Consider the following 25335-nt stretch of genomic DNA (forward strand, 5'->3'; position numbering starts at 1 on the left):
GAAATTGGAGAAAATTGGGGACTGAAGTAATGCTTAGAATTTGCAATGAGATCTGGAATACGGGAAAGTGGCCAAATGACTGGAGTAAACTCACGTTTATTTCCATATTTAAAAAAGGTTTACCGACAGATTGCAGTAATTACCGTACACGCGAGCAAAGTACTTCTAACAATCATCAATGAAAGACTAAAATCAATTCTCTTACCACAGATTCCCCAAGAAAAATGCGGATTCATCCCAGGTAGAGGAACAAGAGAACATATTCTTAATATTTGTCAAATTATCGAAAAATCTCGAGAGTTTAACATATAAACATATTTATGCTTTATTAACTATTATAGTTCTATTTCTCTATACTAAGAGAAATGGGTACGCCAAAACATCTAATCTATTTATTACAAAAACTAATTAAGAGTTAATAATGTAGTTTCGAAAAACTTCAAATTAAGTTTTTGAGGCAAGGTGGAACAACGATAGGAGGAAGAAAAATCAAAAACCTACGTTATGCTGAATACACTGTTATTTTGGCGTCATCACCAGAAGAACTGGAACAAATTATGAATAGGCTAGGCACGGTGAGTACGGAATATGGTTTGAAACTAAGTATGCAGAAAACCAAAGTGATGATCATCGGTAGAATCAGAAGCAGAAATAAGAAACATGGCAGGTTACGGAGTGGTCAGGCAATTTAATTACATAGGATCCGTTATTACTAAGAGTACAGGATGCGAAGACGATGCCAAACTCACAAAAATTTGGAAGAACACTGACATCACAAATAAACACAAAATTACGCCTTGTTCGATCATTGATATTTACTATCGCCACCTATGCTTCAGAAACTTGAAGAATAAAAAAAGCCTATTCAAAGCATATAATGGCATTTGGAATGTGGGTCTACCGTAGAATGTTGCCATACTATGGACCGCCCATCACACAAATAATTAAATTCTAGCAAAACTTAACATAAAAACTAGACTCATCACAACTATCATTTTTTTTTTGGACGTATAACTAGAAGAAGAGAAAGCATGGAGCGAATGATAGTTGAAGGTAACGTAGATCTCCAATACGATGGTCGGACCAAATAAAGGACATAACTGGTTATTCATTCCCCGAAGCAAAACAACACGCACAGAAGAGAGACAATTGGGCAGAAATAGTCAAACAAATTACATGACGCCACTACATCCTTACGAAGGAGAAAATATAGAGGAGGAGGATTATTTGTTCATAATTTATAGTCCAATTATCCACTAGGTTCACGATGTGTTCCAGAACCCTCACATCAATCGTCATAATAACTTTAGAATGGATTTTATTGATGTTTGTGATTAAACAGTAACCGGTTTTTGAGGATAAATTTACTCAAATAACTTTATAAAGCCTATATAAAATTTTAAACAAGATTAAAAAATTTAATTGTAAAATGGACATATAGAAGTAAATAAAAGAAAAAATTGAACATTCTTACTATAAAATCAATAACCACGATATTTGATGTAATTTATATAAAAGCGGTAAACAAATGTTTTATGTTTATTGGGCCAAAAGTTTGTTAATGACAGTAGTAAATAAAAATGGTTAAGCTTTGACCTCATAAAAGCCAACTAAAGTTTCTAAAATCAAGTACATTAAAGTTCAAATACTACCCCAAATAACTAGTCAGCTACAATTATTTTAATAAACAAACACTGAACTCTAAATAAAATATTAAAACGTTACCCACCAATCCCTTTAATAATAAAATATAGTTGAACATACATGTGAACTGAACATTCATGTTGTTGTATTTCTGAAAATTTAGAGAATTTTTATATTTTTATTTAATCTGCACACCAACCAAAAACTAATTCAGTGTAGTTCTGGAAAACTATGCATCCAGGAATTGAATATTACCACTCGCTATTTACTTTTACATTTACATAGAAATAGTATTCATTCGCAGTCTACCCTACATACAATTTTTCGATGGGGCCGCAGAACGAAACAAAAAACATTTATTTAACAATTTATATATTTATAAAAATATACTTTTATATTTCTGTAGTAGTTCTAATACATCACACTTTAACCAACCAATTTTGTCAGTGTGTTATTATAAAAATAATCGTTTAGTACGAAAATATCTGTCGAAAAACATTATCCTGTGATGTCAAATTAGAAGCTATTGGAATGAACGTGTCACAAAGGGTTCATATTCGTCGAATATCACTGATGATGCCAACTGCACTGTTTTTTCTCGAACGAAAAAGGTAAAAACAACGCTTTGGTCAATCAAATGTTGATTGGACCGTTTATAAAACCGAATGTGGAAAGAGAGAGGTCGACGTATGTAAGTAGATTTTTTTTGAAGAGATGAACATAGCTCTAAATTGTTAGTTTAATATCTAACTTATGAAAAGAAATTAAATAGTTATATTGAAATGATAGAAGAAATTTTATGGATTATTAAAAGACCAAAGAATGTAGTATAACCAGAAAATGGAGTAAAAATACTTACATACAAATTAAAAACTCATAAAGTCTCTCAAACACGAGAAAAAAAAATAAAGTAAAGTAAAAAAGTTACTTAAGTTAGTCAAACTTAAAATAAAGTGAAATAAAAAATATAGAAACTATAAGCTTGATAGTTAGACTTCGGCAAATATGCAAATAAAAATGTAGAAAATATGCGCATAAATATGCACGTGTTTACCCGAAAATATGCAAATATTTTACAAAATATGCATACAAATAAATAAAAAAATCGTAACATAGTAACAATTTTATTTAAAAAAAAAGTGTACATAACTAAATATTTCCTACTATTCATTAAGATTTACATTTATTTTAAGTAACTACATCATTTTTTTTAAGTATGAATAAACTTATTTAGAATTATGGTAACAATAAATGACCAAGTGGTGTTCAAAATTTTCCAACAAAAACTTGTGGCTTCTGTCTGAGTACATATATTTATATAGGGAAAAACTTCGTTCAACATCAACTGATGTAACGGGAGCATTTTTCAAACTAACCAAAACATTTGGTTCTAAATTAATTGTTTCCGAAATATTTCCAGCTAGAACACTGACTACTTCAGAAAGAATATGGTAACCTTTATTTTTTTCCATAGTAGCTTCAAATTTTTTTAAAATATCTTTTCCAATATTACCTCTAACGTTCCGACAACATGACGCAAATTCTTTTATTAATGCTGTACTTTCGAACAATGACAGTTTTGGTGATTCTAACTGAGTAATTGTTTTTTGAACAAAACTAACATTTGATTTTATAAATGAAAGTTCTTGTTGAAGCAAGTTACTCTGAAAAGTTTGTTTAGAATCCAAAAGAGTTTGGAAACTTTCATCTGTTAACGTATCAATTATGTTCTTTATTTTAACAAAATGATCTGCATAAAAATTAGCTGCTTCTAACCATGTTCCCCATCGCGTTAAAATAGGTTGTGGTGGAAGAGGAATGTTAGGTAGCATTTCTTTATAAAGTTGAATTCTTATAGGAGATTTAAGAAATACTTTTGTGACACTGGATATCATGGTATTTACAAGAGGAAACTTTTTTCGTATTTCCTCTGCAACTCTGTTTAATCCATGCGCTACACAAGTAACATGTATTAAATCTGGGAAAAATATTTTTAAATTTTGTCCTGCTTTCACCATATAAGGAGCAGCATCCGATAAAATAAGCAGTAATTTATTAGAAGGAATAGTTGTCGGAAGAAAAAAAGTTGCTAATGTTTCTTGTATAAAACGCGAAATTGTTAAAGCATTTGTTTTCTCAAGTTGCTGGCATGAAATAAGATGAGATTTTGGTAAAGTATCTTCTTTAAGAACACCAATCAATAAATGAGCAATATACTTTCCTGAGGAATCAGTGGTTTCGTCTACAGATATGTAAAAATAATTATCTGCAATTTCTTCCTTAATATTAATTAACACCGACGAGTATAGCCCGTTCACATTATTTCTTCTTAGAGACCGATCACTTGGAACATTAAGTTTGCAATATTTTTTTAGAAACGAACTAAAATTTACATTAGCTAATTTTGAAAGCGGTATGTTTGCAGACACTAATGCGCGACAAAAGTCTTCATTAAAAGTTTCTTGCTCATCTAATTTTTTTGAAGTAGATTGGAAACATTTAGCCATTGAAGTTTGATGTTTTCCTCCTATTTTTCCTTTTTTTGCAATGTGTGAAGCAGTTCTCACATGTTGGTCTATCTGAAATTTCTTCTCACATGCTATCTATACATAAAAATAAAAACCTTTATTTTAACCCAACCTTTAAAATATAAAAATATACAAGGTGTTTTTGGTTAATCAAATAACTGGTTTGGAAAAAAAAACACTCGCTAAGTGTTTTAAATGCAGTATTAATCCACAAATTAGTTTTTGTTACTAACCATTAGTACATCATATAACTTATTTTAAAATTCAACAAAAGTTTTTTTTTTGTTAATTCAATTACAATAAAAATAATTGTGTTTTAGAATAGCTGACTTCATAAAAAAAGTAAAGGTGAAAAATTTTTCTAAATACACACCATTGTATTGTACCATGGACAATTTTTTCTCACTAAAGGAAGCTATTTTTCATTTAAAAACAACCTACGAGTACTAAATTTCAAGTAAATACGTTTATTGGTTTTAAAGTTATTGTTGTTATTAACTAAAAGAATTTAATTTTTTTTAATTTTAACACCCTGTATCTCGAAAAGTAAATAAGTTTGACCCCTCATTAACTATATCGTTTTGTTCAATTTTTCGAGAAGTATCTACAGTCAAACGTTGTAAGTGTCATTAGGAAACACCCTGTATGTATGAAATATTAGATATTTAATAGAAAATATTAGATACTTACAATTTTGCCACAGACTGAACAGTAGATTTTTCCCATATCCATAGACAGCTCTTTATAAGGTTTAATCCAAGTTGAAGCACTGGTTGTTTTAGGCATTATTAAATCACAATCTTCCTTTTTGTTACGCACAACGAGTGTTTACGCTTTGAATATCAAAACAAAAATGATTTACAAATCTGAGCATCAAATTAGAAATGTTTAGGTACCTAATTCAATAAACTGGGAGATTTTGGAAAATCCCTAAATTAGGAACAAAACTATTAGCCGTTTACCTGCTGTTAAGATACAATAAATTGTAGATAGATTTGGGGATTAGATCATAAAATGCAAATGAGCGAACCCTTAGCGATTATCCAATAACTGAATGCCTCAGTGACCGAGACTTTCTAAGAATGTTGAGGGCTACTTAAATTGATCTTCTTTGAAATTTTAAATGTTTTGTACCTGTAGAGATTACGTACTTAGATCATTTCTTGATTAAAATGACTACAAAATTTTATACAAGAATTGAAATAAATTGGTATGTTTAAAAATTTTCAAATACAGTATAAAAATCTGAACTTTTATGCACTTTATGCAAACTTTTATACAAATATGCCAAAATATGAAATATTTGCATAAAATATGCACAATATGCAAAATATGCAATATGCACATTTGCCGAAGTCTATTGATAGTCTTATATATGGCAGTACAGTGTTACTGTACTATACCATCATCATTCTGGCTTTACAACCCTACGTGGATCCTAGCTTCCTCAAGAATTTAATATAAAAATTAAATTAAAAATTAAATTAAAAATTAAATTAAAAATTAAATTAAAAATTAAATTAAAAATTAAATTAAAAATTAATTAAAAATATGTTTCCTAGCCCCAAAAACTACGGGCCCTAGGCACGTGCCTAGGTTACCTAGGCCTTAATCCGCCCCTGATGGCAGTACAGTGTTACTGTACTATTTTGAATGCATAATAATAGAACTGCCTACTAAAGGAGAGATTAAAAATATCATCAATGGGCTCAAGAATAACAAAAGACCGTGAGAAAACCTGAAAAATAGAGGGGAAGAACTGCAAAAAAAGGATGTATGGTCTTATCAAGAGGATATGAAAAGAGAAAAGTATACTGTATAATTTTGAAAATGAATAACTTTTTTCAAAAAATTTAATTACTTTGCGAAAACTATTTGATTGTACTGAAATTTATGTAGTTTTTTTAAGTATAAAAAATTTCTGAATAAATTTTGAAGATTCCATATTCCTGAGAGGAAATATTAAAAAAACATTGATTTTTCACACCTTTTGAATTATTTTTGCTAATTTTGCAATAATAATAATTATTTTTTCAATTTTCAATTAATAAAACTAAGAATACATAATACTAGCATAATTTGTAATATATCTTATAGAACCCAATAGTTACAATTTGTAATTTTTAGCATTTAAGTAACTTGTCCGGACACCTGACGATGAACAGCAAATTTTATCGTTCAAAATTAGTCGTCCAAGGTAACTAAATTGATTGTGAGTAAGACTAATATTTATTTCTTTAAACCTTGTTGAAATGGACTCTCATTCAAACCGATTCATTATTTATTGAATAATTAAATTTTATTGATGAGAAGCTGCCACGAGTTAGCAGATATGTGTGATTGCAAGAATGCATTTTTACATTTAATTAAAGAACTAGAATAAACTGGGACTGCCTTTATTAAAGACGTGTTTTTATTATTTCTCTCTTTGCTACTTAATATTAAAATAGTCTGCTCTAGCATGATTACAAACGACAAATAAAAGAGAGATGTAAATAAAGACGACTAGAGGATGCATATATACATATTATGGGTAAATAATGATGTATTAACAGATAGATGTCTACAAATTTGCACATTTTTCATCACAAAACAATATTTCAAGGCCCGCTCAAAAAGTAATTACAAAAAGTCGTTCAACCACAAATAAAATGCAACTTAATTAATTTCGTCGGAAGTTTAATTTATAGCGACACCGGTTAAATATGCTTTCGATATCAAACTCCGAAACTTATAAAACTGTTCCGGGGACTCATTTAAATTGAAATTACGAAAACTTATGTTCACTCGTAAAACGCCAGCGTCTCTAATGCTTTCTAAGATGGCAAATATATAAATTGCTCTTCTATTTACGTTGCACTCAAAAATTTATAACCTTATTATTTGCAGTACGTGAGTTCTGTGTATCGCTTTGGGTAAACATAGTTCGAGGAAAATAGTTTAGCGGGGTGGTACGAAGAATTTATATCGGCTGACTTTTAAATTCCTTTATCAAAAAGTTGGATTCAGGAAAGTCAAGAAGAGTAGTTTATATAAAACTTAATATAGTTTATAAAAACTTATTATAAAACTAAGACCACAAGTCTTAGAATATGCATACTAGATTTATGCACAACTTCGATTGGAAGTTGAATTAGGTAATGTATTTATAGAAAAACTTGCCATATATAAACAAAATTAAGACTCTTCTATTAAAGAATAAGGCCGGCCACACATTCAGATGCAGCTGACGCAGACGGCGAAGAGTAGGATAGCACAGGTTTCTGTTTTTCGTACAATTAAATTATCCCGCGAGAATTGGAATGCAGAGTAGGGTAGCAAGGTAACATAGAACCATGATACAAAGAATAACAGATATGATATTGCGCAGGCGACTATCAGCTGATTCCCTACTGTTGACGTCACAATGAGAGTGACCGTCATTGTAATACATCTGTTTATAATGGGAATTTTATCAATTTTTTAGCTTTTGATTAGCTTTGGTAAGCTCGTAGATTTTATGGTGTTTTTGTGAGATTTAAGTTAATTTGTAGGTTTTTTAGTGTGAGAATTATTATTCAGAATATTTTAAACTCTCTATACGATTTTATAAGTGATAGTAGCTTTGTAGGTATACCTACTTTATATGGGCACTAAGTTGGTATTTTAGAAGTTATAAATAAAAGGTATATTTAATTATTATTGAGTCAATACTTAATACTCAACCATATCTATACACCTCCTGTATTTTTTAGGGACTTTCGTCTCTTTTCGGCTGGTTGTTTGAGTGAGAATCAGGCAAGAAGTACCGATAAAGCAGTTATTGTTCATGGTTTTGCCAAGCACTTGGTAGTAAAAAAACAAACAAATGTTGCCGTCAAAAGAAACTTAATACTACAACCTCAACAATTTTTTCCAAACGCTTTAAACCAGAAGACTTTGAAAGAAATTTGCTGCATGGATTGCTGCAATGTGAATCAAAGAAAGGACCCAAGCTGAAGGGCCATGCTGTTCCTTCTCTCCATCTGCTACAATTAAAAAGTTCATCTATAAATCAACTTAAAAGATAAAAAAGGCTTTCCAAAAGGGAGTCGAAGAAGACTTTGGGAAAGATAATTACAGGTACACGTTTATTATTTTATTCTACACTTTAAGTAGAAACCCTTTAAGTATTATGATATGAAAGAAATATCATAACATTTATTTTTTAGTTCTACATCACCATCCTGATACGGTGGAATTTCGCTACGGTTTAAAAAACTATATTTTAGGAAGGAATGTAGGGACTTTACCTGAAGCTGACAACACAGAAGCTGATAAGGTCATTGATGGACCAATCGATAATTTAGGAGAAGTTTTGTTAAACAAAACATATATCTCAACCAATTCTTTACCATTCCTTATCCAATTTAAAGTTTCGACAACCTTATCTCTCGTTATTTCCAGTATTACATTCTCATTTGGGATCCCACATCCTCGGGTTCTGGTCAGGTCTTCTTCATTTCGCCATTTTCTAAATTACTCATATCATCCTTGCTTTATTTCAAGATCAGACCTTAACACTCTTCTATCTGCACTCTTAATCTGCCAAACTTGAGTAAAGTTCTTTGATAACTTGTCCCTTGCTTTACCAATGCTGTATAAGCTGTTCATCCCCTTTCGGGTGTTTTAAACTCTTCATACAGCTATTCAGATCTTTCCTTAGCCGTGGCTAAAAGGTGCTTTGCTTTCCTCTTTGTTATCTTGTACTTATATATCCCTATTTTCGTCTCTTTTGGACCTTTCACACCTCTTTCTACCCACTTTCTTCCCTCTGACATTCTGCTGCACTTCATCATTTCACCAATAAGTTTCTTTGTTCCCAGGAGGCCCTTAACCAGATGTTTTTTCTAGCACTACCTTTCCTACTCATACCAGAACCTTGCTGTTGTCATTTACCGTATTTTTTTCCTCAAACTCTTGCGGCACTCTACTCTTGAAGACTTTTGCCAAATCCTTATCCTTTAACTACCATTACTTTACTTTTTCATGTTCTACTTGCTTTCCTTTTCATCTCACCACAGTACCATACATTTTTTATTCTAAAAAACTACCTTCCAAAAAACCATTGAAAATGCGCTTCACCAGGCTTAAGTAACTAGGAATGAAATACACATCAATCAAATAGATATCCAGTACTGTTAACGACTCTTTCCCTCTCTCTTTACTCTCTTTCGATCTCTCCCTTTAAGTTGTTTTAAAACACACAGTGATGTCTATTTTGACTCATCGAAAGTAGATGACGCTACGTAACGATATTACTCTGGTTGCATAAAAAGTTTGCATAAAAGAACCTGTCTTTGTCATTTCTAGACTGTCTTCGATTTTGGCTCTACCTGATGAGTTCTTAATTAAAACAAAACATGTTATGTTGTATAAATGAACGAAGCCGAACTGTGACTGACGATCTGACGAACTGACAAAAGTAAGGATAAAATAAAACACATTTTTATGATCTACAATTAATAAAATATCAATAAGATCTTAATATAAAAAATTACCTTATATTTTTAGTTTAATAAACTAACTAACTTCCCTATTTAAGGACTAAACGAATATAAAAATTAGCGAATACAGCAACCTCAAATGCAACACCTTATTCCCTAAAATTAAGATCGAGAAGCAGTAATATATACAAAGTAATATTATTTATACATTACAGTGTTGTCAGGGGTGCTATATTGGACAAACTGGTTGAATAGTTGAAAGAACGTGTCACTCAGCACAAAAAAACAATAACAAAAAAACATGCGCAATTTTGAGAGACTGTAAAAAGTGCTACCAGCTTTCTTATGAAAACAAATAATACTACAATCAGCAACTAATTATAAAATAAGTTTTTTCTCTGGATGTGTCATATAAGAAAAACAAGGAAAGTCATTAACAATAAAACTAGTAGCAATAATCTTATGAATAGTCGTTATTTTCAGAACTATGAATCTGTCAACTAATTTTCGAATACCTTCGAATTTTTACAACATTAGCGTAGCGAAGAGCATTAACAAGAATGAAACAGAAACAGAACGAATTAAGATAATAATAATTGGTTGTGGAGATAAAGTGAGGACTCGAGCATAAGTTCCTATTTTATTTAATGTTAAATGCCCCAATCGCGAATGGATTTTCCAATCAAAAATTCGCAAAATTGAAAAAAAAATTGAAAAACGGGCCATGTTAAAAATCTCTCCAAAAGTGTTAGAAAATAAATCAATACCTGAACCCAAGAAACTGGTCACGAAGCAGGTCACACTAGATAATAATGTCCACCATTCAACTGTTGTTAGAGTGCAAAAAAGAAGTGGCATCCGTATAAAGTACATTTGATCTAGAAGCTGTTAAAATATGACTTTGACAGAAACATCAAATTTTGCGAAACATTTTGGAACGATGTGACAGAAATCAGGGTTTCATAGACAAGGTACTTTTTTCAGATGAAACAGCTTTTACACTTTTTTACTTTTTAATTTTCAACTGTCACGTAAACCACCAGACATATTGATCAAGAGCAAGTGAAAATCCATATTGGATGGAAGAATTAACGATACAATATCCAAAGAAGGTGAATGTTTGGGCTAGTAATATAAACAATCACAATATAGGGCCATATTTTAAAAATTTAGCAGCTCCTTATTTTCTGGAATTTCTTTAGGATTGGGCTTTTGGGCAACAGGATGATCCCACACTACAGCGTTGAGGAACGAAATAACGTTTTTCCAGGTAAGTGGATTTGTAGAAGGGGATCTATCGAATGACCACCAAGGTCTACAGATTTGATTCCTCCAGGCTTCCTTATTTTTAAGTTATCCGTTTCGAAAATAATGAATTTATTCCATAGATTTGCATCATACTGTATATTATAATATTTTAAACTCTTAATAGTAACGTCAAAATAACGTAAGGTTACATCCCTGTGTAAATTAAACTTTTAAAATCTAAGAAAAAGATCATGTATTTTAAATTGTCTCATAAATTATCTTAGTGTAATTTAGAACGTAATAAATGTTAACTACTCCACTCTGTAAGTTGAATTTGTTTGTATGTAACATTTATTCAACTGTTTTTTAATAAAAATGTTAGTGCACACCTGATAAAACCAATACGCGTTCACGAAATACCGAGTCGACGACACAATAGAATCGTTTCATTTCCGACCAAAAAATCTGATATTTCACGTACTAGCCACAAACAAAGCAATAAAAGCGAAGAATTTTAAAAGAGAATGTTGTATCTTGTGTGTACCCCTTTAACGTGACCTTCTCACTTGCAAATTACGTTTTCGCCCTCACCCTCGGTCCGTAGCGTCTCGGTCGACGAGAAATATCTTCAGAGTCAGGAAGCCATACAATAATTTCCGCGAAGACGGTGCAGATCTGGCGGATGTAAGGTGAAAGGCAAATGTGTGCGAGACCTCTTTCACGGCTTGCCGATGAAAAATTGTTTTCCGCCCCGAAAGTCATTTTCCTAGAGAGTTTAAGGGCTAAAAATAGGCGACGATGGGACAATGCATAGAGACGAATTAACCCAGATAGCTCTGGCTGGCGACAAATTTGTTTGTGATAAAAGACGAAGACGTGTCGCTCGGTCGGGGGGAAAAGTTGTTATGAAAGAAGGGAGAAGTTATTATGGGCCGTTTTATCATCGTTTATAAACGCATTGAAAGAACATTTTCATCGAAAACAAGCGGTGTTATCATTATGGAGACACTTTGTTTTTCTGCCATTTACTTCGATTTTATATTAGTAGAAAACTCGTAATAGAAGGATATTAATAGACAAAGAAATAAAACGAATACACAGAATTAAGAACTGACTAGAATAACAAATAAAAATACATAAAATAAATTGATATTCAAGATGTACCTAATATAAACATCTGCTCCTGACCTAGTGCACCTAAATCTGACGCAGAAGTGGTATATTGCAATTTATATAATGATAGAAGAAGGTTGTGTAATTTGAACCAGTGTGTAAGACTTTCCGGTTCTATAATTCTCAAAACTGAACATATATTGACATCTTACTAATTCGTTACGAACCATCCCCAAACAAGATAAAAAAAGCAGCCTTGGCCTCGTCTGAATGAGTTAGTTGGGTATACCACCAAAAAGTTTATCCCAAACACGAGGTGTAATGTAAGGTTAAGTGATAATTCTTGAATTTCTTAAAACTGAGTAGATATTTTAAAATGTTAATAATATTACTTTGATTAGCACCTATATAAAAATTTTTATCAGGTTTAAAAAGTTGAAAGGTTCATTGTTAAAAAAAAAATTATATTCCGTAAATATTTAAAATTGTTGGTCCACTCAAATGCGTTGCAACTCTCAACGTCGGAAGCATGACAGATAAAGGAAGAGAGCTCGCAGGTTTCATGCAGAGGAGAAAGGTTGGTGTACTTTGTGTGCAGGAAACTCGTTTGAGAGGTAATAAGTCGAGAGATCTTGTAGATGGGTGAGAGTTAATATATAATAGTTTGGACAGATACGGCAAAAATGAAGTAGTTATTATTTTGAACAACGAGTGGAAGCAACATCTTTTAAGGGTAGCCAGAAGAAGTGATGAGAAGAGTAATGAGTGTTCAGCTGAATACGGGCAATATTAACGTGAAAATCATATGTGCCTACGTCCCACAGGTAGGGTGTGAAGAACAGAAAAAGGAAGAAGTTTGGAAGACCCTTAATTACGAGATTCTCGAAATTCCTGTAGACGAAAAGTGTTTTATTTGAAGTTATTTGAATGGACATATTGGTAGAGAAAGAGCAGAAATAGAAAAAGTTCATGCATTTGCCTGATGGCTATCGAAGAACCTTCTATGACCAACACATATTCTTACCAGAGACCGGAAGTACAGTAACAACTTTAAAAATGAATTACTTGTTCGTCGTAGATAAAATATAGTATGCAACTCGCTTCGCTTTCCACACGTGTAACAGTCTCAAATCTGATAACATCAAATATGTCTGTCATGCTTGTGTCATATCTCCAGCGTCGGTGTAGCTTCGGTCTGACATTAGCTACGGTAAAAAAGAATTGACAGTTGACAGACGAAAAAAGAATTAATTGACCGACAGGTAACAAATAGTTTCGGTACTGACTATTGTTCGACTGGTAATACAGATTCAACGCTTACCGACAGTGACGTCACACTGTCTCGCCCAAGTGCCGCATACTCTGATGGAAGGTAATAAGAAATGATTAAGGAAATAGTGTGATTTGCTATGGTATAGGATTTGGCTGTCATTAATAGGTTCTTTATGAAGACTGAAGATCAGTATGTTACCTATAGTAGCGGGGGAAGAAAAATCAGATTTTGTGCTTTGTAAAATAGTTGGCTCAAAGAGGTTACTAACTGTAAAGTGATAAATGGTAAGTGTGTAGTTAGTCAACACTAACCAGTGATAATGGATACGGAGATAAAAGTGAGGTGAAAAGAAAGCAAGTAAGACAGCAAAAAATAAAGTGGTGGAAGTTAAAGGATAAGGATTTTTCAATAGTCTTTAAGAGTAGAGTGCTGGAAAAGCTTGAGGAAAAAGAGGCGGTATATGACTGGTGGGAAGCCAACAGTAAAGTTATGGTGCGAGTGGAAAAGGCAGTGCTAGAAAAAACATCTATTAAAGGGCCTTCTAGAGACAAAGAAATTTGGTGGTGGAACGATGAAATGCAACGGAAGATTAGAGAGAAGAAAGCTATAAAAAGGATCTAAAATAGAGGAAGACAATGATACGTACAAGGTAGAAAAGAGGAAAGCAAAGCTCGCTGTAGCTGCTGCTAAGAAAATATCGCCTACACAGCTTTATGAAGAGTAGGAAACACCCAAGGGGATAAAAAGGTTATACAGCATCGCTCAAACAAGGGACAAGTCATCAAAGGACTTGACCCACGTGCGGAAGATTAAGGGATGTTAAGAACTGATGTTAAAATAAAGCAAAGATGGTATGAGTACTTTAGAAAGTTGCTAAATAAAGAACACCACACGAGAAACAGGGGATGCGGCGGGATCTCAAATAAAAATGTAATACCGGGGATAGCGAGAAAGTTTTCGATACGTTAAATAGGATGAAGAATGGTAAGGCAGTCGGACCTGATGATATACCTGTGGAAGTTTGGAAGGCTCTAGGAAAGGAAGGGGTTGATATTTTGTGGCAAATGATGAGTAGGATATATGAGGAAAAAAGGATGGAGAGAGAGTGTGATGGTATCATTGTATAAAGATAAAGAGGACATTCAGGGACTGTAAGAACCATTGAAGGATAAAGTGAAAGTCGTACACAATGAAAATTTGGGAGAGAACTGTAGAGCGAAGGTTAAGAAGAGACATATGGATAGAAGAAGAACAGTTTAGGTTTATGCCAGGAAGAAGGACAACGGATGCCTTGTTTGCATTGAGACAGTTAATAGACATAGCCATTTTGATTTTGCACAACATTTTAGATCAAATTTGTATAAGGTACCATCGGTCAAAGCTTTATATTTTTTGAGTTATTCCTCTTTTTTCAAAAATTTTGACAGATATATACAATACAAACTGTTCGAAGTTAATATCTCATTCAATTACAGTGCCGAAAAAAAATCTTTACATTGCCAAATAAATCTACTATATAGATCTACTATAAATAATACTAAATTCGAAAGAAAATTTCATGCGTTCTGTCAGCGCTTGTTTAGCATTTGAGGGGAGAGGGGATAACGTATTTGCGACGACGGCTGCCTGTAGTTTACTGACTGCTTAGTTTCTTTAGTTTTTTCTGCGTAATTGTACTGTACACATTTGGCTTTGTGCGAGTAGTCTGTATTAAAGATCTTTTTATTTACTCAGTAAAGTTTGGGATCGGTAAATCTTAAATTGAAGTAAAAAATATGAGTCGTAAGAAACTCACACAACAGGAGGAAGTTTGTGTTATAACGTTACTTGAGAAAGAGAACTCTATAATTACCGTAGCACGTGATATTGGTATTTCAAGAGAGGCAACTTATCAATTGAAACGGTCGGCTGTATCGTTGCCTTCAGAGACTGTTCTGGAAAGAAAACCTGGTTCTGAAGCTCCTAAAAAAACATCATCTAGGACTAACACCATCATCAGGCGTGAAGTAATGTTGAACTTTTTATAACTGTCACAGAATTAAAAAATAGACATCCTGATCTCTTTCAGAACGTTTCAACGAGAAAAATTCGTCACGGGCTTCAGAATGATCTAGCATTATCAAGTCGACGTGCTGCAAAGAAGCCCTTGCTTATAAAAGCAATGAAGAAAAAAGATTAGATTTTTGTAAAAGGTATCAGCATTGGGCACCTGAACAATGGAAAAAAGTCATGTTCAGTGACGAAAATACGTTCAGGTTAGTAAAAGGAAGCTCCAAAATTGTTCGTCTTCCACACACCGCGTCAAGGTACGATCCAAAGTTCACAGTTAAAACCGTCAAACATCCTGAAAGTGTAATAATATATGGTGCGTTTAGTGACAATAAAAGAAGGGCATTGTATTTCTTGCCAAAGAATCTTACAATGAGGGCAAGCAACTATGTGACTGTTCTAGAACGACATTTATTAACCTTGTGGGAAATTCATAAATGCGACATTTTTCCACGATGGTGCCCCTGCTCAAAGAGGAGTTGAAGAGGTTGTGTGTCTTGTGGGTGACCATGGAAGAAGAATATTTCTTGAACCTTGCTTAATTCATGTCCAAAAGAATCCAGCTTGTCATCGACTACAAGAGTGATATTATGACAAAGTATTAATTTGTAAAATTTTAATAACAATTATCCCAATTTAAAATTTAAAAAGAGTAGGTAACGTTCTTACAAGAATCTACTTCGAAATCTGATTTCTAAATACAGGGTATTCACTAATGATACGATATTTCTTTAAAATTTAAACTACAGAAAGTCAATAATTTTAAATTTAACAATCAGTATTTCCTTGCATTATGAGTCGCAGGATGCCATACTTCTCGCCCCGCATCACATGTCCGAGATACTGTAGCTTTCTTTCTTTGAATGGCTTGTTTAGAATTAATCAATAAAGAATGCGTTAATTTGCGTAGAAACAAAATATGACGACGAAATATTTCTTGATAAAATAGCATCTTCTATTTTCTCTATACAGACGATCTGATGTTATTTGATGAGACTAAAGATTAGCTGCAACAATCAACGAAAATCTCAGCAAATGAAACAAAAATTATAGCTTTTACAGCTATAATTTATAGCTTTTTTATTCGTACAATTTAGTGACATTCTAAATTTCCGTTGATGTCATTTATTGAAATCATGGAGGCTTATTTGAATATATAAATTCTAGAAATAATGAATAAAAGAAGATAATAGCAAATGGTATGGTCTTAAATTGGAGGCAGGAGTTGCAAGAGATGAAGGCAGAATTTGGACAGTACTCTTTGGAAAAATAAAATCAACATAAAAAAACTTAGAAAAGAAGATTGTTATTTTTGATATTTCTGCCCATCTATATCTTCTCCTTCTTACGGTGCCTATCCGTTCCGGATGTTGGTGATCAGCATAGCTATCCTAACCTTACTTGCAGCTTTCAGAATAGTCCTATTATAGTACGCTGTTAAATAGCACTAGAGACAGAATGTATTCTTGTCTCACTCCTTTATCTATGGAGATTGTCCCTGTCAACTGTTCTTCACATCCATTTTAATGTTGGCAGTTTGGTTGTCATTATCATCATCATCCAGCCCCATTTTCAAATCCATTGTTGGATATAGGCCTCCTCCAAATGTCTCCAGTTCTCTCTATCTCTAGCTGCTGCAATTCAGTTTGTTTCTATTCTCCTTAGGTCGTCGGTCCATCGGGTGGGTGGTCTGCCTTGACTTCGCTTGTCCCAATAATCTCTTCGCCCATCTTCCGTCTTCCATTCTAGCAACATGTCCAGCCCACCTTCACTTTTGTTTATTGATTCGCAGTATAATATCGTCTACGCCAGTTCGTCGGCGTATCTCCTCATTTCTCACTCGATCTTTCAAGGTCAGGCCCAGCATTGATCTCTCCATTCGCCTTTGTGTTACCCTTAGTTTTTCGGCAGTAGCTTTCGTTAAAGTTAGGGTCTCTGCTCCGTAGGTCAAGACTGGTAAGATGCATTGGTTAAATGCCTTCCTTTTCAGGTGAATTGGGGTATTTGTTTTAAAAATATCTCCCATCCTTCCATATACCGCCCATCCCAACGTGATTCGTCTATTTAGCTCGCAGGTTTGGTTGTCTCTGGTTATTCTAATTTCATGACCCAAGTATGTGTATTTATCGATTAATTCTACCTTGTTGTTATTGATCTATATCTCTTCGCTGGGAACCATATTGGTCATCATTTTGGTTTTCTCGAAATTTATCTTCAGCCCAGTTTCTTGTAGTATGTCATTCAGTTCTTGGAGCATGTTTTTGATCTCTCCCAGATTATCTGACAGAAGCACGATATCGTTCGCAAAACGTAGATGGTTTAATCTTTCTCCATCGATGGATATTTCTTTCTGTTGCCATGTTAGTCTTTTAAAGGCATACTCAAGAACGGTAATGAACAGCTTTGGTGACATGGTATCACCTTGCCTGACTCCCCTTTTTATCTTTATTTTATTAGTTTGGTTGTAATATAAATTATATATAATTCGCAAGTCTCTATCATCACAGTCCGCTTCTTTCAATATGGATATGAGCTTGTCATGTTTTACTTTATCAAATGCCTTATTGTAGTCGATAAAACAAATATATACATTACAGTTGACATCCCTGCACCTCTAGATAAGCACTTGTATAGCGAATAGAGCTTCTCGGGTGCCTAAGGTATCGCGGAATCCAAATTGTGTCCATGACAGTTGTTCTTCATATTTTTTTATATATTCTGTTATGTATCACTTTTAAAAACGTTTTAAGTAAGTGGCTCATTAGGCTAATTGTTTTGTAGTCTTCGCATGTTTTTGTATTTAATTTTTTTGGTATAGTTAAGAAGGTCGACTTTAATCAGCTTTGGGGAATATTTCATTTGTCAGGCCCTACAGTTTTACCATCTTTAGTTTTTCTAATAGTTACCGTGACCTATTCAATGGTAATCGGTGATCCTCTTTGGCATCCTATGTCTTCAATGGCAATCTGCCTTTAATCTGCAAATGTTACTTTCAATAGTTCTTCCAAGCTCATCTGTATAGTTTGCTCTAATTAATGTTTTATTTTATTATTATTGTATATAGCATATGAAGTGTGTTTATAAAATTATTTAAACTTTCGCATTTAAAAGGAAATCCACTGCCTTTAGAATAATAATTACATATTTACTCTGTACAAATTACAGAAAATCCTCCTCTGGAACTCCTCTCGAGACTTCATGCATTACAGTAATCGTAACAGCGTGTACTAGCGACGAGAAAGTTGACTCGAAACTTCAGAAAATATCGGATATTTGCTAAAAATAATGGAGAAGAATTTAAAGTTCCCAACTTCGGCGACTGCACTTATGCTTTCCGTTGTCGCATTTATTTCTTGCACTTAAAAAGAAAAATTATTTTTCTTGTCGGAGAGAAGAAACTTCAGCGCGTGTTTACACAAAGATGGGACGTTTATAGTATCGTGCAGTTGATAAAGTTGAAAATATTATTAGACAAAAGACAATTGAAGACATAAACAAATGAATGCTAGTAGAGAAAACATTCCATTGTTGGACAAGGCAGTCCTTAAAGTAATCGCCCTGGACAAAAATATTAGATTTTTCACTAATGCTACATTTTGATTACATTGCTGATGAGTTAGCGATATTCGCGTTTTCAAACGGCTATAGGGGGCAGCACTTGTTTTGAAAGATGGCGGTAGAAATAGGAATATCGTTTGTTGATATTGTAAATTTAATAGGGAATTACTTATCTTCTGATAAATTTTCTTCGTATTGCTCATTATTTTTAAAATATGCTGAAATTTATACCAGTTTTAAACTCTAATTTATTCAAATTTATCACATTTATCTCTATTTTAACAGCAGATGGCTGCACGGTCGTACCGAACCGTATTAAAAAAAACATTCAGACGTTAAATACAAGGTAAATCTTTTCAAACTGTTGTGGCCATAATATTCCGAAAGCAAAAAAGTGAGGGCTACTTCAGAAGAAAAGTTATTACAGATTAATAAATAAAATAATATAGAGTTAGCAGATGCAAATAAGTGTCAAAATTGCTTTTAAATAATAAGAATAAACTAGGAAACTGGCAAAGGTTGGCGATAAATAACGACTGGCGAAATAGACTGGGGAAGGTCGAGACTCAACTAGAGCTGTAGCACCACTGATGATAATGGTATAAGAATAAAAGTGGGGAAAATCAATTCTAAAAATGTAGACAGTAGGATTGTTGATATAAAAAGAAAAAACAAAAATTTTAAAAATAATAAGATTATCTAAAACATATTAACCTTTTGTTACTTCAATCAAATATATAGGCGAGCTATTTGTCGGTAATGTAATAAAATTCATAAAAAAAAGGTCGTTCCAAGTCAAAACTCATTTGACTGCATGTGGTGTATTTTAAGTGTTTTTAAAAGTCCTAAAAAATATGGGAATCCTGCAAAATAAACTAAAATAAGAAAGTAACTTAGAATCATAAACTTTGCGATGTCTAAGAACATGGTAATAGCTGGGACACGATTTCCCTATAAAGATATAATATAAAGATATACGTAAGGGAAATTAAAAATCTCCTGATGATGAAACGATTAACCAAATAGATACAAGACACTGCTCTAACTTATTAGATGTTAGGTCTTTTAGAGGAGCAAACATAGATAGTGATCACTATTTAGTTAAAGCACGATTTAAAGAGAGAATATCCAATTTAAAAAAGGAGATCGGGAAAAGGAGAGAGAAAATCGACATTAATAAACTAAAAGATCCCGACATTGCAAATGTATACAGACAGCAAATAGAAGACCAAATAAGGACAAAAAACTTAGAAGAAGAAGAAGATATTAACCAACTATGGGCAAATATACGAGATATTGTGTTACAGAAATCCGTTGAAATATTGGGCAAAACCAAGTCAAAAAAAAGAAATCATTGGTTTGATCATGAGTGCGAAATGGCCGCATAAAAACATCAACGCAGGTTGTACACGGAGAAAAAAAGAAGAATATAGACGTCTTAGAAGAGAGGAAAAACGTATTCATCGACGTAAGAAGAGGCAATACGAACAGAACACTCTCAACGAGATACAAAGTTTATTCGATAAAAATGAAACGAGGAAATACTACAAATCGAGTGTTTTACAAGTCTTGCGGACGCGGCAAGTGAATTAGGACTTCTGGTAAACGAGGAAAAAACCAAATATATGTTGGCTTCTAAAAACATTCGAAATATCCAACAGAGAATTCAAATTAACAACCATACCCTTGAGCAAGTCAAAGAATTGACATATAATCTTGGATCGCTAGTAAGAGCGACAAACACTACAAGCGACGAAATAAAAAGACGCATAGTAATAGCAAACAAAACTGTTTACGGTCTCCAGAAACATTTAAACAATAAAAATATAAAACGCGCAGTAAAGCTCAATATATACAAGACCTTAATAAGACCGGTTTTGATATGTGAGGCTGAAATGTGGACCTTATCTTAAAATGATGAAAGACTCTTGGTATGTTTAAGAGACAAATTCTTAGAAAGATTTTTGTGGCATTTAATGAAAATAGGCTATTGCGTCGTGAACTATATCCGTTATACACCGATCCAGATATTGTGAAATTCGTTAAAGTGCATAGACTTAGATGGGCTGGACACATTGCTAGGATGTCAGATCACGAATATACGAAGAAATGAACATTTTCAAAACCAGAGGGTACAAGAAGTAGAGGACGACCACGAAGGAGATGGATTGATGATGTGGAAGAAGACCTACAGATTCTAAGGGATAGAAGACGGAGGAAAGTTACCAGGAATCAACAGGAGTGGAGACTTCTTTGTGAGTAGGCCAAGATCCACAACGGATTGTCGAGCCACTTATGATGATGACGATGAAAGTAATTACTTGAAAATTGAGAACTTCGCTGATTACATAGTTTTTTTTTTGTGGTAACTTACAGAATGAATTTATTTAAATTACTTTAATACAGCGCAGCTGCGGATAAAGGGGCGGGCAAGCCGGGCGACTGGGGAGCCACATTTTGAGAGGCACCTAACAAACATCAAATATTTTTTTTACATTCATTATGCTTTTAGATTTTATAAATTAAAATTGATCATTTTTAACTGAAAATTAATTAAATAATTTTAAAATTAATTAAATGAAACTTTTATGGCTTTCATCACACAAAATTGAAGCAAACAAATTCTTTTTAATCTCTAAAACGTTTATTTTGAAAAAAAATGTATAGTCAGTTATACTAGATACTGTTATTACTGTTCAATTAAATTATGTATGATTAAAATAATAAAAAATATTAAAAATTAATGATGAAGAAAGATTATAAATATTCGAAAGGATAATCTTCAGAATTATGGGTCCGATAAGAATGAAAAACGGAGAAATAAGAAGAAGTAAGAGACATAATGAAGGAAGAATATATATATATATATATATATATATATATATATATATATATATATATATATATATATATATATATTAACTGTTATATTATATATCTGGTATTATTAGAGATACTGCAAACAATATATTTCATGAAAGAAACTAGAGAAAATATTATGGGCAAAAAAAGGTTTGACAAAATATCTTAAAAATCATGAGATTGATAAAAAGGAAGCTACAACAAGCAGTAAAAATATATGGTATTTCATACCAGGACCAATGAAAGAATATAGACAATATATATTCCAATATATTCCATAAATAGTGATTGGTTGCGAAATACGATCTAAAGATACTCAATATCGAGAAATAGATAAATAAGTCTCTAAAGATGCTGGAATATCAAGTAAACCATCAACATTTATTTAAAACTAAAAATATTTAAAATAATATATTGATTGAAAGTTCCTTAAGTTTTTATAAAATTTGTAGCAGCTTCTCGAGTATATTAAAAGTTTTAAGAGGTTTAAGAGAAAATAATATTTTTTAATGTTGTATTTAGTTAATAAATTTTTGCACGTATCAATTAAGTACATCTCTATAAAAAATTATAATATATTTATATGGTATAGCCGTCAAAACGTTTTAACTTTAAAAAGTGTTAAAACTTATTTTTCGTATAAAACTTTCAGAACATCATACTGGAGAAATCCGCTCACCTGCGAAACAATTCTGGACGAAAACGACCCCAAAAAAGATCAACCAACACCTGCTGCTCTTCATGCCGCCTGTTTTTTACGAATCACATACAACAAGACCGGTCCCGAGAGGAAAATTCCCCGTGGAAGCTCAAGAGCGGCCGGCGGGAAAAACGATCGCACGAAGAAAAGTTCGCGGTGCACAGAGGACGTGCTATCGACACGAAGGGATGCGGAAAACTGACGGAACTCTAACAGGTGCCATCAGTTGGTCGGACGATGGTAGCAAAGCCCTTGCGCGATGTATATCTCTCGAAATAGTCTAATGTGCCAAAAACTTCCTGTTTTTCATCGGTTCGTATCTCGGGGCAGGACGTTTAAACCCAAAGGTGATCGAGTAATTGTTTTACAAATTTAAAAATACAGCAGCTTAAATATAGGAAGTATATTTGATCCAGAAAAATAAAATTTCAAAGCATTTGGACGACTTGTTCCCAAAAAGTTAAAAAACTATTTATTATTACTATTACTTGCATGGTACAATTGGTAAAAACAAAAAAGTTTCCAGAAATTAAAAGAAATGGCTGCATGATAAATTACTTCGAATATCTAAAAGAAAATTCATACAAAAGCTTAAAAAAAACCATATCCTTATCCCATATTTCTATTCGTTATTGTGACTATTTATATTTATTTATATCGTGTCGATAAACAGGAAAACAGGGGAAGCTGTTTATTTTACTAGTATTGTTGTTAAAAGTAAACTAATTATTTATAAAATTCGTCTGCAGGTGGATGTTTTCATCATCATGTTTCAGAATCATAATGTTTTTCTATCAATTTTCTAACATCAACTGATTGCTCTTATTTTACTTGTAAAGTAAATCTTTGCCTTTTAAAGCACGTGGCCTAAGTGATTTATTTATTAAGAGGGGTTTCAACATCCTATCTCCATCTCCTGATGTGTTCGTACAAGGTATGTAATAATGTTACTCGATCTTTATTTGGTGTATGTCCACTTGCAGTGTTTTCATTCTTTGCGATGTAAGTACGGTTTGGCATTTTTTTTAATACAGTCCCGTTTCACCAGCGTTAAATACTTGATCGACACAATAGTCCCCATCTTCAATAATTTTCGCTAGCTCTTGTAGAAATATTTTTGCTGCTGCTTTATCTGCTGTAGCACTCTCTCCTATTATCTTGATATTATGATATGCATATCAAACCCAATTAGCCATCCTTTGCTAGCCGAAAAGTTTTTACCAGCTTGGGAAGTGGAAGTTGGTGGCTCTGACTGTTTCATTAACTCATAAAACTGAAGAGCTTTTTCCTGGATTAAATAACCATATTTTTGTACCAAAAATTATAGATTTTCTTATAGCAACGTCATTCTCCTTAATTGCTCTTAAAGTTGATTCGCCTAAATTTAAATGTTATTCAATTGCCGTAGATCCTTCATCTTTTCATAAGCGATCTAAAATTGCAATTTTTTGTTTCCAACGAAATTGATCGTCTTTGAAATAAAAAAAATTAGACTTAAAAATTTACGGCACTCACTTGAAATCTTTCAATCCGAGAACCGAGCTGCTTATTATACTGCAACTTGGAATCAGCAAAATTTTAAACAAATTATTATAAAAAGAAACACCGCTCAGGGAAAAATTATTTTAAAACAATAACAGGTTATAAAACAATTATAGAAATTTTTTAATGAAATACAAACCAGACAACTTTAAAATCGCATAAAAATAATGCACATAAAAAGAGACCTTACTGTATATATATGTACCTCAAAGGGATACAACACTATGTCCATTTTCTTCAATTTTGACATTTTTACGACCAATTACGAGCCACTTGTAAAGGAAGTTGATTAATTTTATGAAGATATCAGAGCAGCTATACAAAATTTAAATATACAATGATAATTGGAAATTTAAATGCCAAACTAGGATTCAAACAAGATGAGGCAGAATCCTCAATGGAGAACTTTGGATTTGAGGAGAATTTCTTTGTGATGAAATCATTTTTCAAAAAGAATCAGTAACGTAAGTGGATAAGGAAAAGTCCGAACCATAGAATAAAAAATAAAAAAGCGACCATAGATTGATTAAGGAGGTAGGGTATTTTTTGAGTTTTTTTTTTACTTTTTTATTCGATAGTATACTTCTTCAAGCATATCCAGATAAAATTTCAAAGTGATCGAAACAAAATTGATGGAGTTATAGAAATTTAGAAATGAGTGGATTGAGTAAGTAAGGTGAGTAAGTGAGGTGAGTAAGTGAAGTGATTGAGTAAGGTTAGTGAGTAGGAGAGTGAACGAGATATGTGAGTGAGGTGAGTGATTAAGATGAGTGAGATAAATGAGGTGATTGATTAAGGTGAGTGAGGTGAGTGAATAAAGTGAGCACTCACACAGAAATTGGAATAAGTAGTGTCCAGTTCTCAGAATTATGTACTCGCGGCAGATAACAATCGAATTAATAGATCGGATAAAATGGCTGCAGATGCAACAAAAGGAAAGAGGTAGAGTTCGAAAGCAGGAGGAAAAATATGCTCTAGATATTTTAGCGGGAAGCACGTCGCTATATGGGCCTGGATTAGTCGATACTGTGTGAGTATCAATAAAAAAATAATGAAATGGAGCACTAGCTCCTAAACTATTTGCTAATTAAAATAGTGACCTTTAAAAGAATACAAAGTCGATTCTCACTTAGGGGGATAAAACACCATGTGGACTGTTTTATTCCTCTACACATGGGAATTACCCCCGCACATATCTCTATGATAAAAGGCAGACTGTTAGTGATCTAATAATAGTACTTTTGCCATTTATGGTGTGTTTACTATTGTTTGTTACTAATAATAAGAATAATGTACCATAATTCTCGTAGGAGAAAGATTGTTAAACTACTGAAAAGTTCTGCGAATTCTTTC

At 32.8% G+C, this 25335-nt stretch overlaps 1 protein-coding gene across 3 annotated transcripts in view; it reads right to left on the reverse strand.

Moving 5' to 3' along the window:
- The window catches only part of LOC140443133 (kielin/chordin-like protein), a 583808-nt gene that overhangs the window by 546521 nt on the left and 11952 nt on the right, over window positions 1–25335 (reverse strand). Inside the window, exon 1 of one of the 3 annotated variants that reach the window (XM_072534237.1) lies at window positions 22420–22632. The exons of the other annotated variants lie outside the window; for them this stretch is intronic. Within the exon in view, the coding sequence (XP_072390338.1) occupies window positions 22420–22483 (64 nt within the window). The 5' untranslated portion in view covers window positions 22484–22632. Of the gene's footprint in view, window positions 1–22419; window positions 22633–25335 lie in introns of those variants that run through there. 3 annotated transcript variants of the gene reach the window in all.

The sequence above is a fragment of the Diabrotica undecimpunctata genome, chromosome 1, assembly GCF_040954645.1.
Source record: "Diabrotica undecimpunctata isolate CICGRU chromosome 1, icDiaUnde3, whole genome shotgun sequence".
NCBI lineage: Eukaryota > Metazoa > Arthropoda > Insecta > Coleoptera > Chrysomelidae > Diabrotica > Diabrotica undecimpunctata.